General features: G+C 46.0%; 1 protein-coding gene across 4 annotated transcripts in view; it reads left to right on the top strand.

Annotated features, from left to right (window-relative positions):
* ZBTB8OS (zinc finger and BTB domain containing 8 opposite strand) overlaps positions 1–12196 on the top strand; it is a 46421-nt gene extending 34225 nt beyond the window's left edge. For 2 of the 4 annotated variants that reach the window (XR_013404358.1, XM_077964568.1), the window contains 2 exons: positions 388–484; positions 11365–12196. Coding sequence is in view for 3 of the 4 variants with exons in the window: in XM_077964568.1 (XP_077820694.1) it covers positions 388–459 (72 nt within the window). In the remaining variant the exon portion in view is untranslated. The remainder of the gene's footprint in view (positions 1–387; positions 485–11364) is intronic. The other 2 variants (XM_077964550.1, XM_077964564.1) reach the window with 1 other exon arrangement.
* Positions 12197–18447: the final 6251 nt, after the last annotated feature.

Raw genomic sequence — 18447 nt, forward strand, 5'->3', positions numbered from 1 at the left:
CCTCAGCCTCCCGAGTAGCTGGGACTACAGGTACCCACCACCATGCCCGGCTAATTTTTTTCATATTTTTAGTAGAGACGGGGTTTCACTGTGTTAGCCAGAATGGTCTAGATCTCCTGACCTCGTGATCCGCCCGCCTCGGCCTCCCAAAGTGCTGGGATTACAGGCGTGAGCCACCGGGCCCGTCCAAATTTTATGTATTTTTAGTAGAGATGGGGTTTCACCGTGTTAGCCAGGATGGTCTCAGTCTCCTGACCTTGTGATCCACCCGCCTCGGCCTCCCAGAGTGCTGGGATTACAGGAGTGAGCCACCGCGCCCGGTCTAGAACCCTTTTACCTTTTATTAGGATTGATTGCCAGGCTGAGATGGGGCTCTTTTTTTCACAGAACCTTTGCATATCGTGGGCTAATTGGAGCTTGATCGTGAAAATGAACAATGGAAGACCAGGAAGGCAATGAAGGCCAAATCCAGAATAAGAAGAGGGTGAGAGCTGGAATATATTAAAACCAAGTAGAGCTGGGCATGGTGGCTCGTACCTGTAATCCCAGCACTTTGGGAGGCCGAGGTGGGTGGATCACTTGAGCCCAGGAGTTTGAGACCAGCCTGGGCAACATGGTGAAACCCCATCTCTACTAAAATACAAAAATTAGCCATGTGTGGTGGCATGCACTGGTAGTCCCAGCTACTTGGGAGGCTGAGGCAGGAGAATCTCTTGAACCCAGGAGGCAGAGGTTGCAGTGAGCCAAGATCGTGCCACTGCACTCCAGCCTGGGCGACAGGAATAAAACCCTGTCTCAAACAAAACAAAAACTACATGGGGCACAGACTTGCCCAGGACAAAAAGCATGTGAGGCAACTATATTGTTACCCGTGAAAGGTCTTGCTTGACTATGAGTTGACAGGTTCTTGGCATTTTGAACAAATAATTGGACAAAACGCACAAACAAAGCAAAAAAATGAAGCAATGAAAGCACAAATTTATTGAAACAAAAAGAACACTCCATAGAGTGTGAGCAGGCTCAAGCAAGGGCTCAAGAGCGCTGGTTACAGGATTTTCTGGGGTTTAAATACCCTCTAGAGGTTTCCCATTTCTTACTTGGTTATATTCTATGTAAATTAAGGAGTGGCCCATGACCAGTGTGATTGGTTGTAGGAGGTGACCAATCAGAGGCTGAAGTAAAGTTCCCACTGAAGACTGGGGAGCCAAAGGGAGTACCATCTGATCTTCTTGATTCAGTTCTAGGAAGTCAGCGCACATCTGCCTTAGGTTCCCTGCCTGCAGACCCTATTCTGCCTCAATATTGCTTACCACCAGTACTACATAATGGAGTTAAGTAAAAACAAGTGAGATGTAATTATGCAATACAAATTATAATGTATGATAAACTTATAATCTATTTATTTTAATGTCAATTTCAAATTTTAATATGAGTTTTTGGCCGGGCACAGTGCCTCATGCCTGTAATCCCAGCACTTTGGGAGGCTGAGGCGGGCGCATCACTTGTGGTTGGGAGTTCCAGACCAGCCTGACCAACATGGAGAAACTCTGTCTCTACTAAAAAATACAGAATTAGCCACACGTAGTGGCACATGCCTGTAGTCCCAGCTACTTGGGAGGCTGAGGCAGGAGAATCGCTTGAACCTGGGAGACAGAGGTTGCAGTGAGCCGAGATCGTGCCATTGCACTCCAGCCTGGGCAACAAGAGCGAAACTCCATCTCCAAAAAGAAAAAAAAATGTATGTTAGTTTTTAAATATGCCAAAATGAAGGTAATCAATAGAAGGAAATTGAGTATGTCACCCATTATATAGAAAATTGGCATCTTTAGTCCATCAGCAGCAATGCACAGTTTATTTTGGTTTATTTATTGAAATGGTTGCACTGGCTGTCACCAGATTCTTCTGCTAGTTTCAAATACGTGTTTTGGTCTAGGGAGCAGATTGTCCCCCACAGCAGAGCTAATTGGTTTAAATGGGGAGTGAACCTTATCCTCACATGAAAACTCTGTTCTAGTTATAAGTGTCTCAACATTATCTCTCACCTCATGACATACCCACTCATCTTCACTTTTCTGTCCAATTCTCCTTTTTGGGCTGCCTTTATCCTTCCTCCTAAAGTAAGGGAAGCAAACCCACTGCCCAAGGAGCCAGGTGGGTAATGGAATTGGCTGTAAGTGTTGAGCCCAGGGATTATAGTGTCTGAGAGGTCAGCTGCCTCAGCGACAATCCTTGTCGGTAGTAGGAATACAAGCTGAGTGTCGTAGTTTTTCATGACACCTCAAAAATTGGGATTTTTATGTGAAAGCTCCCAATTTTTTTGGGGGGGGAAAAACTACTATGGTAATCACAATGAGGGGCAAACATCTTGCAAGTTCTGCGTTAAAGTCCACATCAGGCCTGGCGTGGTGGCTAACGCCTGTAATCCCAGAACTTTGGGAGGCCGAGGCAAGTGGGTCACAAGGTCAGGAGTTCAAGACCAGCCTGGCCAAGATGGTGAAACTCATCTCTACTAAAAATACAAAAACTAGCTGGGTATGGTGTTGGGCACCTGTAATTCCAGCTACACGGGAAGCTGAGGCAGAGAATTGCTTGAACCTAGGAGGCGGAGGTTGCAGTGAGCCAAGATTGTGCCACTGCACTGCAGCCTGGGCGACAGAGCGAGGCTCCACCTCAAAAATAAAAAGTAAATAAATAAATAAAGTTCACGTCAAAGCCTGTCACCAAGAAACCTTGCCAACCATTTCAGCCATCAGTGGTCTTCTCTGAATTGTGCCTGTCTAGTTAGTTTTAAAGATTTGCCAGCTTAGTCAATTTTATAATTGTCGAATGTTTTCTAGTTTTGTCTCTCTGAAGAGAAAGCAAGCCCCCAGATCACATAATAGATGGTCATTGACTACTTAATGATCAATGGATTAAGTGTTTTAGGGCTACCTAAAACTCTTAGGCAGAGACTGCGGGTCAACTTCTTGAACAAATCTCAAGAGCTTAAGAATCTCAAGTCCGGCTGGGTACGATGGCTCATGTCGGTAATCCCAATAATTTGGGAGGCCAACACAGGTGGATCGCTTGAGCCTAGGAGTTTGAGACTAGCCTGGGCAACATGCTGAAACCCCACCTCTACAAAAATACAGGAAAATAGCCGGGGATGGTGGCACAGGCCTGTAGTCCCAAATTGGGCAGCTGAGGTGGGAGAATCACCTGAGTCCAGGAAGTCTAGACTGCAGTGAGCCATGATGACACCACTGCACTCCAGCCTGGGTGAGAGTGAGATCTTGTCTCCAAAAAAAAAAAAAAAAGGAATCTTAATTCACAAGCCTTGATTCTTAATCCTTGCTCTATTGATGACCTTGGACGTACTTCCTTATCTATGTGTTATGGGTAACAGTGTATGTATGTACTATGGGTAACAATAGTGGTATGATTATTTTTTTTTTTTTTTAGATGGAGTCTCGCTCTGTTGCCCAGCGTGGAGTACAGTGATGCGATCTTGGCTCACTGCAAGCTCCACCTCCTAGGTTCACGCCATTCTCCTGCCTCAGCCTCCCTAGTAGCTGGGACTACAGGTGCCCGCCACCACGCCCTGCTAATTTTTGTGTGTGTGTGTAGTTTTAGTAGAGACGGGGTTTCACCATGTTAGCCAGGATGGTCTTGATCTCCTGACCTTGTGATCTGCCCGCCTTGGCCTCCCAAAGTGCTGGGATTACAGGCATGAGCTACCGCGCCTGGCTGATGATCTTTTTAAACATTTTTATTTTTATTTTAGAGATGGGATGTTACTATGTTGCCCAGGCTTGTCTTGAACTTCAGGGATCAAGAGATCCTGTTGCCATGGCCTCCTAAAGTGCTAGGATAACAGGTGTGGCCCACCACACCCAGTAGATGATCTCTTATTACTGGTACCTCCCCATCTAAGATGGCTAAGTGGTTGTATCCACAGCCTCTTTTGCCAGTTCTCTCCAGTTTGGAAGAAAATGTTCAAGAAGAACCACTCATACCCTTCTCAAGATAGAAGTGCCATCATGAACTACTGGGGCTACCCCTCACCCAATCTGACATGCAGAAGGTTTGGGGATTACCAGATTCTGCCCAGTAAGAAGCCCTGAATGATCTCAACGATACTAGCTTTGCCACAGAGAAACTATGAGACTGAGAATTTAGTTTCCTCACTTCAGAAATGAGGATATTGGAAAAGATATCCTCCAAAAGCTCTTCCAGAGCAAACTGTTAGAATTTAGTGACTGTATTACTTTATCAGTATGATTTCCTAATGTACAATGTACATTTTTTTTGTTTACCTATAAGTGGCCTGGTACGATAGCTCATGCCTGTAATCACAGCACTTTGGGAGGCTGAGGTAGGTGGATCACCTGAGTTCAGGAGTTCGAGACAAGCCTGGCCAATGTGGTGAAACCCCATCTCTACTAAAAATGCAAAAATTAGCTGGCCATGGTGGCAGGCGCCTGTCATCCCACCTACTCTGGAGGCTGAGGCAGGAGAATCGCTTGAACTTGGGAGGCGGAGGTTGCAGTGAGCCAAGATCGCACCATTGCACTCCTACCTGGGCGACAAGAGCGAAACTCCGTTTCAAAAAAAAAAAAAATTACCTATAAGTAATTGCTTAATGTTAAATTCTGAACATGCAAGAGTGTGCTTTTAGAATGAACCAACATTATGGCCGGGTGCAGTGGCTCATGCCTGTAATCCCAGCACTTTGGGAGGCCAAGGTGGGTGGATCACCTTAGGTCGGGAGTTCGAGACCAGCCTGATCAACGTGGATAAACCCCGTCTCTACTAAAAGTACAAAATTAGCCGGTTGTGGTGGCGGGCGTCTGTAATCCCAGCTACTAGGGAGGCCGAGGCAGGAGAATTGCTTGAACCTGGGAGGCGGAGGTTGCAGTGAGCTGAGATCGCGCCACTGCACTCCAGCCTGGGCAATAAGAGTGAAACTCCATCTCAAAAAAAAAAAAAAAAGAACCAACATTTATTTTGTCATAAATGCATATCCAGGTCTCCACTGTACAAAACATTCTTCTAGGTGCTTCCAACTGGAAAATGTTACCCATTTGTCCTACAGCAATTTTACATGTAGTACATTTATTCTACATTTTATTAATGAGGAAATTAGTGACAACTAATACTATCTGGCTATAAGAGGCAGACTTGAGACTTCAGACTGTAGTCAGTGTATTTACACAACATTCTTAACATTCTTTCTTTTTTTTTTTTTTTTTTTTTTTTGAGACAGAGTCTCTGCTGCCAGGCTGGAGTGCAGTGGCGCGATCTTGGCTCATTGCAACCTCTGCTTCCCGGTTTTAAGTGATTCCCCTGCCTCAGCCTCCCAAGTAGCTAGGACTACAGGCATGAACCACCATACCTGGCTAATTTTTTCTATTTTTAGTAGAGATGGGGTTTCACCATGTTGGCCAGGATGGTCTCAATCTCCTGACCTCGTGATCCACATGCCTTGGCCTCCCAAACAGGCATGGTGGTGCGCACCTGTAATCCCAGCTACTCGGGAGACTGAGGCAGGAAAATCGCTGGGACCCAGGAGAGAGGTTGCAGTGATTCAAGATTGTGCCACTGCCCTCCAGCCTGGGCAACAGAGCGAGACTCCATCTCAAAAATTAAAGTAAAGCAAACTAAACTAAACTAAACTACCTCCCAGTATAAACACTAAAGACATTATAGTCATGGGCTCTGAGGACTAAGCTCTGATTTTTTTATCTTGCCCAAATTCCTGTCTAAGGGGTCTGGGGAATCATGCCCTACGAACCATACATTTTCATCAGATGAATTTTATTTAACCCTATATATCGTGACTTACTTTCCAATCTGACTCTGGCATAACATTTTGTTGTTGTTGTTGTTTTTGAGACAGAGTCTCAGTCTGTCACCCAGGCTGGAGTGCAGTGGTGTGATCTCGGCTCACTGCAGCCTCCACCTCCCAGGTTTAAATGATTCTTCCACCTCACCCTCCCAAGTAGCTGGGGCTACAGGCATGTGCCACTGCACCCGGGTAATTTTTGTATTTTTAGTAGAGAGGGGGTTTTGCCATGTTGGCCAGGCTGGTCTGGAACTCCTGGCCTCAGGTGATCTGCCTACCTCGGCTTCCCAAAGTGCTGGGATTACAGGTGTGAGCCACCGTGCCCAGCCTTCTTTTTAGAGAGAAAGTCTGGCTCTGTTGCTCAGAGTACAGTGGCATGATCATAGCTCACTGCAGCCTTAAACTCCTGGGCTCAGGTGATCATCCCGCCTCAGCCTCCTGAGTGGCTGGGACTACAGGCATGTGTCACCATGCCTGACTGCTATTTTTTTGGGAGACAGTGTAACTACCCAGTGGGTTCACCTTACCTGCTCTCTAGACAGAGCTGATTTATGAAGACAGGGGAATTGCAATAGGGAAAGAGTAATTCACGCAGAGCTGGCTCTGCGGGAGACCAGAGTTATATTATTACTAATTAAGTTTGCCCAGTATTTGGGGATCAGAGTTTTTAAGGACAACTTGGTGGATTGGGGGAAACCAGTGAGCCGGGAGTTCTAATTGGCCAGGTCAGAGATGAAATCGTAGAGAGTGGAAGCTGTCTTCTTGCGCTGAGTGAGTTCCTGGGTGCGGGGCCACAAGATCAGATGAGCCAGTTTATCGATCTGGGTGGTCCCAGCTGATTCAGCAAGTGCAGGGTCTGCAAAATATCTCAAGCACTGATCTTAGGGCAGTTTAGGGAAGGTCAAGATTTTGTAAACTCCAGCTGCATGAATCCTAAACCATAATTTCTAATCTTGTGGCTAATTTGTTAGTCCTACAAAGGCAGTCTAGTCCCCAGGCAAGGAGGTTTGTGTTGGGAAAGGGCTGTTATCATCTTTGTTTTAAACTGTAAACTGTAAGTTTCTCCTGAAGTTAGTTTAGCCTCCGCCCAGGAATGAAGAAGGACAGCTTGGAGGTTAGAGCCAAGATGGAGTCAGGTTAGATCTCTTTCCACTGTCTCAGTCATAATTTTGCAAAGGCAGTATGTTGCCCAGGCTAGTCTCAAACTCCTGCCCTCAAGCAATCCTCCCACTTCCTCCTCCCAAAGTGCTGGTATTACAGGCATCAGCCACTGTGCCCAGCCCCCTCTTTAATTCTAAAATGGGCCACAGTGCTTGGTAAAGGGGTGTCACCATTCTAGAGACAACCCTGGGAGCCTGTGCCATCTGCACAACTGACATGGTAGCTAGAATCTTAGTTTATTAAGCTGGGCAAGCTGAGTCACTCGTTTCTGCTTCTCCCTTTCCTTTCTCTTCTCCAGACTTATTTCCTTTCTCCTACTTATCTACTGTGGCTTTTTCCTGTGCTAATCTAGCTTGCTTTCTCCCATATCTTAGTTGAGCATCTATATTCAAAAGCCAGCACTTCAGGCCAGGCGCGGTGGCTCACGCTTGTAATCCCAGCACTTTGAGATGCCGAGGTGGGGGGATCACATGAGGCCAGGAGTTCAAGACCAGTCTGGCCAATATGGTGAAACCCCGTCTCTAACAAAAATACAAAAAATTAGCCGGGTGTGTGGCGCACGCCTGTAATCTCAGCTACTGGGGAGGCTGAGGCAGGAAAATCGCTTCAACCCAGGAGGCAGAGGTCACAGTGAGCTGAGATCGCGCCACTGCACCCCAGCCTGGGCGACAGGACGTCAGTGAGATACCTCTGGCCAAATCCCACGGGAGTAGTTCCCTAGCATAGCAGGTCCAGGCTCCGTCCCGGGCCTTCTCGCGGCTCCCATTGGCTCGGCCGCAGACTCCTGGGGCGCCGACGCCTCCTACTGGCCGCCGCAGCGAGGCCCCAGAGCAGGGCACTGGCCAGTCCCAGCTGAGTTGGGGGGTGTCAGGGACGCAAGTGACTTCACAGAGGACAATGTCATAACCTTAAGTAACACCAAACAACTTTTCCTAAAGTGGGGATAAGAGGCTCGCTCTCTAGACTGCAGGTCTTAAGCACCTGCCGCGGCATCTGATCGCGCGGATTGGAGTCCCCGCCGCCCCTCAGTCGTGGCGTGGCTTCCAGGTTAGTCATTCCACAGCACAAACCCCCAAGTCCAACTATTTTAAATGATGGTGTGGATCTAGTCGGTGCATGGCAAATGTGGGTTTTTTCTTTTTATTTTTTAATTAATTAATTTATTTATTTTCTGAGATGGAGTTTCGCTGTTTTTACCCAGGCTGGAGTGCGATGGCATGATCTCGGCTCATTGCAACCTCCGCCTCCCGGGTTCAAGTGATTCTTCTGCCTCAGCCTCCCGAGTAGCTGGGATTACAGGCGCCCACCACCCTGCTAGGCTAATTTTGTATTTTTAGTAGAGACGGGGTTTCACCATGTTGGCCAGACTGACCTGACCTCAGGTGATCCGCCGGCCTCGGCCTCCTAAAGTGCTGGAATTACAGGCGTGAGCCACCGCGCCGGGGCCAAAAGTGGACTTTTTATAAGGCGTCCACTACACACGACAGAAAAATGTCTATTTCCCTCTAACGCCCCTAGAGTCTAGCTAATCTAGCTTTAGGGGTGTCTGGTAAGTCCCGGGCCTCTCCAGTGGGGACGGTGGGGGAATGGGGGTCTAGCTGTTAGACTCTGAATAACTTTCCAGCAAAAGTAGTTGTGAGGAAAAACAGGACTGAAAAGGAAAAGTTTCTACCCCTTAATCTCGCTCACTGGCATAGTCATCCCTGAAAATAATACATAAAGTCAGGGTTTATAGAGGGGTCACTTGCTTGAACATGATATTCATTGTTTAGGGAGAGAAAATCCAGGCTTTCTTTTTCATTTATTTGTTACTTTTTAAATAGAGAGGGTCTCATAATGTGGCCCAGGCTGGAGTGCAGTGGCACAGTCATAGCTCACTGCAGTTTTGAACTCCTGGGCTCAAGCGATCCTCCAACCCCAGCTTCGCTTCCCGAATAGCTGGGACTACAGGACTGTGCCACCATGCCCACCAAATTTTAATTTTCTGGGTTTTTTTGGTGGAGGTAGGATGTCACTGATGCCCAGGCTGGCCTCGAACTCCGGGCCTCAAGTGATTCTCCCACCTCATCCTCCCAAAGCGCTGGAATTACAGGAGTGAGCCAATGTGGCCATATCTCAAGGCCTTCATTTTTTTAACATGTGGTGCTAATACTTTTAGGTGGGGTTTTCAACTCCTGGGTTTTTTGTGGATTTTTTCCTCAGTATATAGAAAAAGTTTATTTATTTATTTATTTATTTTTTGAGACGGAGTCTCGCTCTGTCGCCCAGGCTGGAGTGCAGTGGCCCGATCTCCACTCACTGCAAGCTCCGCCTCCCGGGTTCACGCCATTCTCCTGCCTCAGCCTCCCGTGTAGCTGGGACTACAGGCGCCCGCCACTGAGCCCAGCTAGTTTTTGTATTTTTAGTAGAGATGGGGTTTCACCGTGTTAGCCAGGATGGTCTAGATCTCCTGACCTCGTGATCTGCCCGTCTCGGCCTCCCAAAGTGCTGGGATTACAGGCTTGAGCCACCGCGCCCGGCCAGAAAGTTTTAAATCAGTTCAGATAGGCAACAAAAGGCACAGTATCTTTTGTTTTTTAAGAAGTTTCATTCCTGTTGCCCAGGCTGGAGTGCAGTGGCGCAATCTCAGCTCACTGCAACCTCCACCTCCTGGGTTCAAGCAATTCTCCTGCCTCAACCTCCCAAGTAGCTGGGATAACAGGTGTGTGCCAACATGCCAAGCTAATTTTTATATTTTTGGTAGAGACGGGGTTTCACCATGTTGGTCAGGCTGGTCTTGGACTCCTGACCTCAAGTGATCCACCTGCCTTGGCCTCCCATAGTGCTGGAATTACAGGTGTGAGCCACCGCGCCTGGACTCGGCATATAACCTTTTAAAATTATGCAAGAAAATAAAAAGACAAAAAATTACGGGCCAGTTGTGGTGGATCATGCCTGTAATCCTAGCACTTTGGGAGGCCAAGGCTGGCGGATCATCTGAGGTCAGGAGTTTGAGACCAGTCGGACCAGTATGGCGAAACTCTTGTCTCTACTAAAAATACAAAAATTAGCCGGGTATGGTGGCGCATGCCTATAATCCCAACTACTCTGGAGGCTGAGGCAGGAGAATCGCTTGAACCTGGGAGGCGGAGGAATGAGCTGAGATCACGCCATTGCACTCCAGCCTGGGTGACAGAGCGAGACTCCGTCTCAAAAAAAAAAAAAAAAAAAATTATGCAAGAAAGTACCATTTTGTCATTGGAAGAAATTCTTTTTTGTAGGAGACTGAAGAGATATACTTGTCCTGAATGGATTGCAAACATAACCTTCAAGGTGGGAATGAGGATGGTACTGTATCCAAAAGTTGTGTTTTAAGTTATTTTCAAAGCTTTTTTTTTTTTTTTAGATGGAATCTTGCTTTTTGCCCAGGCTGGAGTACAGTGGCCCGATCTCGGCTCACTGCAACCTCTGCCTCCCGGGTTCAAGCAATTCTCCTGCCTCAGCCTGCTGAGTAGCTGGGATTACAGGCGCCCGCCACCACGCCCAGCTAATTTTTGTATTTTTAGTAGAGATGGGGTTTCACCATGTTGGTCAGGCTGGTCTCGAACCCCTGACCTCAGTGATCCACCCACCTCGGCCTCCCAAAGTGCTGGGATTACAGGCGTGAGCCACCACGCCTGACTTTAATGGTAATTCTTGAAGAAATAAAGCAAAAGAGAAATTTGCTGTTTCCAAATTCGTCTGAAGTCTTCTTTAAATAATGCAGTAATATTTTCCTGCCTCTCTAGGATTCCATTTAACTGGAACTAAAGAATGACTTAATTCAATTATTTTATGGAATTCTAATGTGTAGCAATTGAGCTTTTACAGTGCTTGGAGTGTTCTGATTCCTTTTTTTAAAAAGAAAATATTAATGCTTGTAAAATTTCAGTATGTAGTATTTCAGTCACGTATTTATTATACAGTATAGTTCTTTTATTGGTTTGAAGTACTGTGTGAATTCCCAGAATACAATACCCGTAATCAAATAAAATTCAAATGCATCCCAAAATAAAAATGGGGTATTTTAAGACTACTCATTATTTTATTAGAGTGTCGATATTACTAGTCCCTATTAAAAACCTTAGATAATGGAACATGCAGTGTGTCTTGAAATTTCACAAAAATAAGTATTTTCCTGGACTGGGCACCTCTATTTTTAAAATTTTCCTTAATGATACAGTTGAGAATCAGTGGACTGGAAGGTCAAATGGTCCTACTCCTTCTCCCTGGCATCTATATGGGGAGGACACAGCGAAACCTTGAATGGGCCCTATTTTGCATGTCACAAACATTGGGAAGCTTTTAATTATTTATTTATTTATTTATTTATTTATTTATTTATTTATTTTTATCTTTAGAGCCAAGATCTTGCTGTATCATCCAGGCTGAAGTGCAGTGGCACCATCATAGCTCACTGCATCCTTCATTCAGTGATCCTGAGGCTCAAGTGATCCTCCCATCTGAGCCTCCTGAGTAGGTGAGACTACAGGCATGTGCCACCACACCCACCTAATTTTTCAATTTTTTGCTGAGACTGCGTCTTGTTATGTTGCCCAGGCTGGTCTCAAACTCCTGGGCTCAAGCAGTCCTCCTACCTCAGTCTCCCAAAGTGTGGGGATTACGGGCATGAGCCACTGTACCCAGCCTAGTTTTTTTTTTTTTTTTTTTTGAGACGGAGTCTTGTTCTGTCGCCAGGAGTGTAGTGGTGTGATCTCAGCTCACTGCAACCTCTGCCTCCCGGGTTCAAGCAATTCTCCTGCCTCAGCCTCCTAAGTAGCTGGGACTAAAGGCTCGTGCCACCACACTCAGCTAATTTTTGTATTTTTAGTAGAGATGGGGTTTCACCACATTGGCCGGGATGGTCTCGATCTCTTGACCTCCTGATCCACTCTCCTTGGCCTCCCAAAGTGCTGGGATTATGGACATGAGCCACCATGCCCAGCCAACCTAGCTTGCAAAAATACTTACACCCAAGCCCCACCTGCCAGAGATTCCGATTTGCCTAGGCATCTACATTTTAAAAGCTCCACAGGTGATTCTAATGTGCAATCGAAGTTGAGGATCTCTGGTCTAGGCAGAAATGTTCCCTTTTCTCCCTTATGGGCTGAATAAAAATAAGTTTCTCTTTAATAAAGAAAATAAGTAGCTGTAAGTAATATCAACAAGGAAATAAATGATTTTCCCAATGTATAATGGAATTGTGTATCTGGAAATCTGAAAGAGCAAGGCAGGCAAAGTATAAAATCATGCTTGCAAATGATCTAGCTAAGTGCAAAGGTAAAGGGCTTTTCCCTGGTCTCTGGTTTCCTTTTTTTTTTTTTTTTTTTTTTTTTGAGACAGAGTCTTGCTCTGTCACCCAGGCTGGAGTGCAGTGGTGTGATCTCGGCTCCCTGCAACCTCCACCTCCCAGGTTCAAGCAATTCTTGTGCCTCTGTCTCCCGAGTAGCTGGGATCACAGGCGTGCGGCACCACGCCCGACTAATTTTTGTACTTTTTATAGAGACGGGGTTTTACCATGTTGGCCAGGCTGGTCTTGAACTCTTGGCCTCAAATGATCTGTCCACCTCAGCCTCCCAAAGTGCTGGGATTACAGGCGTAAGCCACTTTACCCAGTCTCTGGTTTCCTAGTTAAAGGTGATAAAGTATGCAATGGATTTTGATGGTTTGGAAAAAAAAAAAAGAGCAGGGAAAAGTGTTATACTATTTCAGTAACTGCAAAATATTTTGACTTCAAGAGTCCCTTTGCTTCTCTTGCTTCTCTTGCTGTATATGTTACTTATACTTCACAATATATAAAACAGCTGGCTATATACTACCATTTCTGTGATAACCTAAATTTTATCATTAAAACTCTTGTAACTAAAGGCATCGGTGGCCCATCTGTAACAGCCGCTGCCGCGATGCCAGCTGCAGTGGGGGAAACGCAGCTGAGGCTCACGGCTCCAGGGAGCCCGCAGGAGCTGGCTACAGGCAGGAACCCTGCCCCTACTGAGTTGGCAGGGCTGGAGTCCCACACTCGTGGGCACAGCTGCAGCTATCCAGCTGCGGCTCCAGACCTGGGCATCCCTGCACTCTTCAGGGCTTGGGAAGCTTCCGGCCCCCACAGGCTCAGAAGTGCCTGCTCCCATTCCCTGGCCTGTTTCTGCTCCCGGCACCTGCTCTGTTGCAGAGCAAAGTTGTGGCCAAACCTAGGTGTTGTCGTGACCTGGCCAGGTTCAGCATGCCTGAGGTGGCACTGACACGCCAGCCCCCTGCCACCTCGGCCCCCTCTAAACTTTGGGCACCCATGTGCATGGAAGGGAGGCCAGCCAGGGGGGTATGAGGGTGACTCAGTTCAGGCCAGCAGTGCCCTGTGGCACAAACAGCGTGGGCACCATGGAGGGCATGTTGATGGTAGGAAGCCGATAGGTTCCTGGGTGGAAAAAGGTGAGTTCCCAGTGAAATCCCACTTTCAAGCCAGTGAATGCCTGAAGCCTGGGGGCTGAGCTGGCAGTTCCAGGTGGAGTCCAGGGCTGGGGTAAGAACTTGTGGTGTTTTCTGGGCTGCCCATGGATACCCATGGACCAAGCAGCATGCACTTCCTCCCTTCTGAGCCCATAAAAACCCCTGGACTCAGCCAGACTCAGCCGACTGTCAGGACTACCAGCTGTGGGAAGGAGCTACCCACTTCGGTCTCCTTAAAAGGACCTGCCTGCAGGTCTCCTCTTGGGTGAGAGCTGGTCATCTGGACACTCATCAGGTCGACCTGCCTGTGGAAAGGAGCTATCCACTTTGGGACTCCTGAGAGCTGTTCTGTTGCTCAGTGAAGCTCCTTTCCGCCTTGCTCACTCTCCAGTTGTCTGCGTACCTCATTCTTCTTGGATGCAGGAAAAGAACTCGGGCCCCACTGAAGGGTGGACCGAAAGAGCTGTAACACAAGCAGGGCTCAAACACGCCCCCTGCTCACCACGTTGGGGGCGACAAGAAGGAGAAGAGCTGCAGCCCTTCTGGCAGCCCAGACCTCGAGGCTCCCTGAGCCAGGGCTGTGACATGCTGTAACACCCTCTTTGGGGCTCTGCAGTTCCTTGCATCTCTGAGCTTTCGGGCACCACTGCATTCCCCTTGTCCAGATGCTGGTGCCCGCAGTGGAAGCCGCTTTTGGTACATCTGGTCTCGCTGCAGCCTCGCATGGAGCTGGTGCCTGTGCCAGCGCTGAGAGCTGTCCACCCCACTGCAGCCAGTGTGCCTGGTTGTGTGCAGTGGCAGGACCCCACGCTCACTCACTCACACACCCATCACTCCGTGCCTGGCTCACCCTTGGCAGACATGGGATCCAGGCCGGTACCACCAGTGGAGCACAGCCTGCCAGGCCACATGGGTGGAATGAGCCCAACAGGCACAAGCAAAATCCAAGCAGAGGTGCCACCGGCCAGGAAGTTTCTGGATCCTGTGAGATAACTAAAGTCATGTCCTTTACATAACATTTATTCTATATAGAATGTATCCACATACAATGATGTCAGCTTTAAAACAATCACTTGTATAAAATCATCTATAAAATAGAGTGATACATAATACACCTCAGTGAATTACGCTGATGGTCTAGGATTCAGAAAATGTGATCATTCTATTTTCTATTTTTTTGGCCACCATTTCACTGGGTTGTCTTAGGTTCCTTTTTTTTTTTTTTTTTTTTTTTTTTTTAATGGAATCTCGCTCTGCCACCCAGCCTGGAGTGCAGTGCCGTGATCTTGGCTCACTGCAACCTCCGCCTCCTGAGTTCAAGCAATTCTCCTGTCTCAGTCCCCAGAGTAGCTGGGATTACAGATGCCCGCCGCCATGCCTGGCTAATTTTTGTATTTTTAGTAGAGAAGGGGTTTCACAATATTGCCCAGGCTGGTCTCCAACTCTTGACCTAAAGTGATCCACCTGCCTCGGCCTCCCAAAGTGCTGGGATTACAGGTGTGAGCCACCGTGCCTGACCTTTAGGTTTTTTTACTGTTCTGTGCCTCAATTTATTTACCTTTCATGTGGGATAACTGTCCTATTTCACAGATATGTAAAGAATAACATAAAATTATTAAACACTTTGCAAATATAAAATGCTATATAAACGATAAATAGTAATACTGATACACTCATATAAAATAACATAAAACTTTGTTTATAATCTAAAGTTTGGTCCTCCTGTACCTATTTTTCTTTTTTTTTTTTTTTTTTGAGTCAGAGTCTTGCTCTGTTGCCCAGACTGGAGTGCAGTGGCATGATCTTGGCTCACTGCAACCTCTGCCTCCTGGGTTTAAGCAATTCTCCTGCCTCAGTCTCTGGAGTAGCTGGGATTACAGGTGCACGCCACCATATCCGGCTGATTTTTTTTTTTTTTTTTTTTTTTTGTATTTTTAGTAGAGATGGGGTTTCACCATGTTGGCCAGGCTGGTCTCTAACTCCTGACCTCATGATCCGCCCACCTCGGCCTCCCAAAGTGCTGGGATTACAGGCATGAGCCACCGCGCCCCGCCTCCTGTACCTATTATTATCGCCCTTCCCAGTTAAACACATCTTATGCTACACTGCTTTTAGTGATTTTCCATACTTATTTAATTTTAGGACTAAAAAAATTTTTTGAAAACCAATATGAGTGGAAATTTCAATAAATCTTGGCATGACCTGGCAAAATAACTTAATAATTGAGTTCTGAGCTCATAAATAATTGAAGCACCAAACTTCTTTCATCCATTAGTCAGTACTTAGCCATATAGAAAACAGTAACTATGCTTATTTTGATTGCATTACTGAAAATATAATATTGGAAAATTTGGCCGGGCGCGGTGGCTCAAGCCTGTAATCCCAGCACTTTGGGAGGCCGAGACGGGCGGATCACGAGGTCAGGAGATCGAGACCATCCTGGCTAACACGGTGAAACCCCGTCTCTACTAAAAAATACAAAAAACTAGCCGGGCGAGGTGGCGGGCGCCTGTAGTCCCAGCTACTCGGGAGGCTGAGACAGGAGAATGGCGTAAACCCGGGAGGCGGAGCTTGCAGTGAGCCGAGATCGCAGCCACTGCACTCCAGCCTGGGTGACAGAGCCAGACTCCGTCTCAAAAAAAAAAAAAAAAAAAAAAAAAAATTGAAAAATTTGTTCCTAAATTTTAAAAAGTCTTAAGATCTGATACCCATAGAAGGAACATCATGTGCTAAGGATGTGATTTGCTTCACTAAGAGACCATATGGTTACCTGCTTATAAGCACAGTGAGTAATAGGAGTTACGAAATGAGGCTGCAGCGCTCAAAGGGAATTCAAGAAGTTGTCTAATTCCATGGTTTTCAACGTTGTGCACCTGAGTTCTGCAGAGGTGTCTGGGGAAAGGTTTGTGGGGGGCTTTAACCAGAGCAGCTCTGATTTTAGAGTTCATCCCTTAAATTTGAGCATCTCTAGGAAATAATTCATTTGAAGAGTTTCTCAGGTTAAAAAATTACTTTAAACTGCAGATCTAGTCCATTTTGTTTCTTCCAGACACTAGGCATGACTGCAGTGGTGCTTTCTTTTTGTAATGCTTCATCCTATACCCAGACACTCTTGAGAGTAATGGAGTTAGAAGGGCATTCAGAAGTTGATAAATGGCATTCCTGCAAGAGCAAACTTTGGTCTAACCAAGTCTTGATATTAAAAAAAAAAAATCCTTGGCATAAATAAAGCTTATTTAAACAGATTATACCCCTATGTAACATTTGCCCACATGTAAAAACCAAAGAATTCAATTTTCTCAAATCATCAATAGACAGTTTCACTGTAGAAAATAACCGGTCTCTAATGTCTTAGATATATATGATATGATAACTGGAGGCATTATTTACAACTTACAGACATGTCTTAAATGTTCTTTTATGATGTTAAAATGATACAACAGATTTGTCTAGTTTGGTGAACTCGATCGTTGTTTTGTGGGGATCATTTGATGCTTGTTATAAACAATTATGAGAAAGCATTATTTCTGAAAAGGCAATAACAAGTGCTGGTGGCAGTGTGTTCAGTGAATGTTGCTGATATTCATGCTGATGTATGTAAAGTTTGCATGCAGAAGATAATAGCATAAAAGGACATTTAGATCATAGACTAAATAAAGTGCATTAGAGTATACACATGCAAGCACTACTTCATTGATATGAATGAAGTTCAAATCAGCCATTTTTCCTATTGGCTCCAACAACTAAAGAATCAGGTTTTAATTTCAAAAGGTGTCAGTATTACTCTGGTAAGACTAGAGAATGACAAGCATTTCCTTCCTCATTCAGATACACTTTAATTGTTAAGAATCCTGATTTAGGCTGGGCATGGTGGCTCACGCCTGTAATCCCAGCACTTTGGGAGGCTGGGGCGGGGGCGGGGATCACGAGGTCAGGAGTTCGAGACCAGCCTGGCCAACATAGCGAAACCCCATCTCTACTAAAAATACAAAAATTAGCCTGACATGGTGGCACGTGCCTGTAGTTCCAGCTACTCAGGAGGCTGAGGCAGGAGAATCATTTGAACCCGGGAGGCGGAGGTTGAGGTGAGCTGAGATCACGCCATTGCACTCCAGCTTGGGCAACAGAGCGAGACTCCGTCTCAAAAAAAAAACAGAATCCTGATTTAGGAACAGCCATGTTGGGAGAACAGAGAACTCAATGCCTATCATCCAGTCTTGAAGCAACTGGAAATGTGCCATCAAGGGAATCTTGAAAAAGTCTCAGTTAAGTACCATGAAACAAATGGTTATTCATCTATTTTTAAAATTTTTAAAAGAAAGTAACCAATTTAGCCTAGAAATCGGTATCAAGGACAATAATTAATGAAAGAACAAGAGAAGATAATAACATAAAAAGTATCATTTTGAGGTATGTCATTTAAAAATGGCATTTAAAAATACAGTAAAATAGACGGTACCTCTCCATATACAATGAAATTCTATCAAGCTCCACTGTGATAACTTGCAGAAGAGACCTTTATGAAGTTCAGCTCTTTACTTCAGATATTTAGATTTTACCTTTAGAACTAAAACAATGCTTCTCTAATTTAGCTGTAATTTTGGAATGTTTCATAATTCAGGCAGGGGAGAAGTTTTTTGGTTTTTTAATTTTTTGTTTTTTGTTTTTTGTGACAGAGTTTCACGCTTGCTGCCCAGGCTGGAGTGCAATGGCACAATCTCAGTCCACTGCAACCTCTGCCTCCTGGGTTCAAGTGATTCTCCTGCCTCAGCCTTCCGAGTAGCTGGGATTACAGGCATGCACCACCACGTCGGGCTAATTCTGTATTTTTAGTAGAGATGGGGTTTCTCCATGTTGGTCAGCCTGGTCTCGAACTCCTGACCTCAGGAGATCCACCCGCCTCAGCCTCCCAAAGTGCTGGGATTACAGGTGTGAGCCACCGTGCCCAGCCCAAAGGGGAGAAGTTTAAACTTTGTATATTAGGAGAAAATTTGTCT

This window comes from Macaca mulatta, chromosome 1, assembly GCF_049350105.2.
Source record: "Macaca mulatta isolate MMU2019108-1 chromosome 1, T2T-MMU8v2.0, whole genome shotgun sequence".
NCBI classification, from domain to species: domain Eukaryota; kingdom Metazoa; phylum Chordata; class Mammalia; order Primates; family Cercopithecidae; genus Macaca; species Macaca mulatta.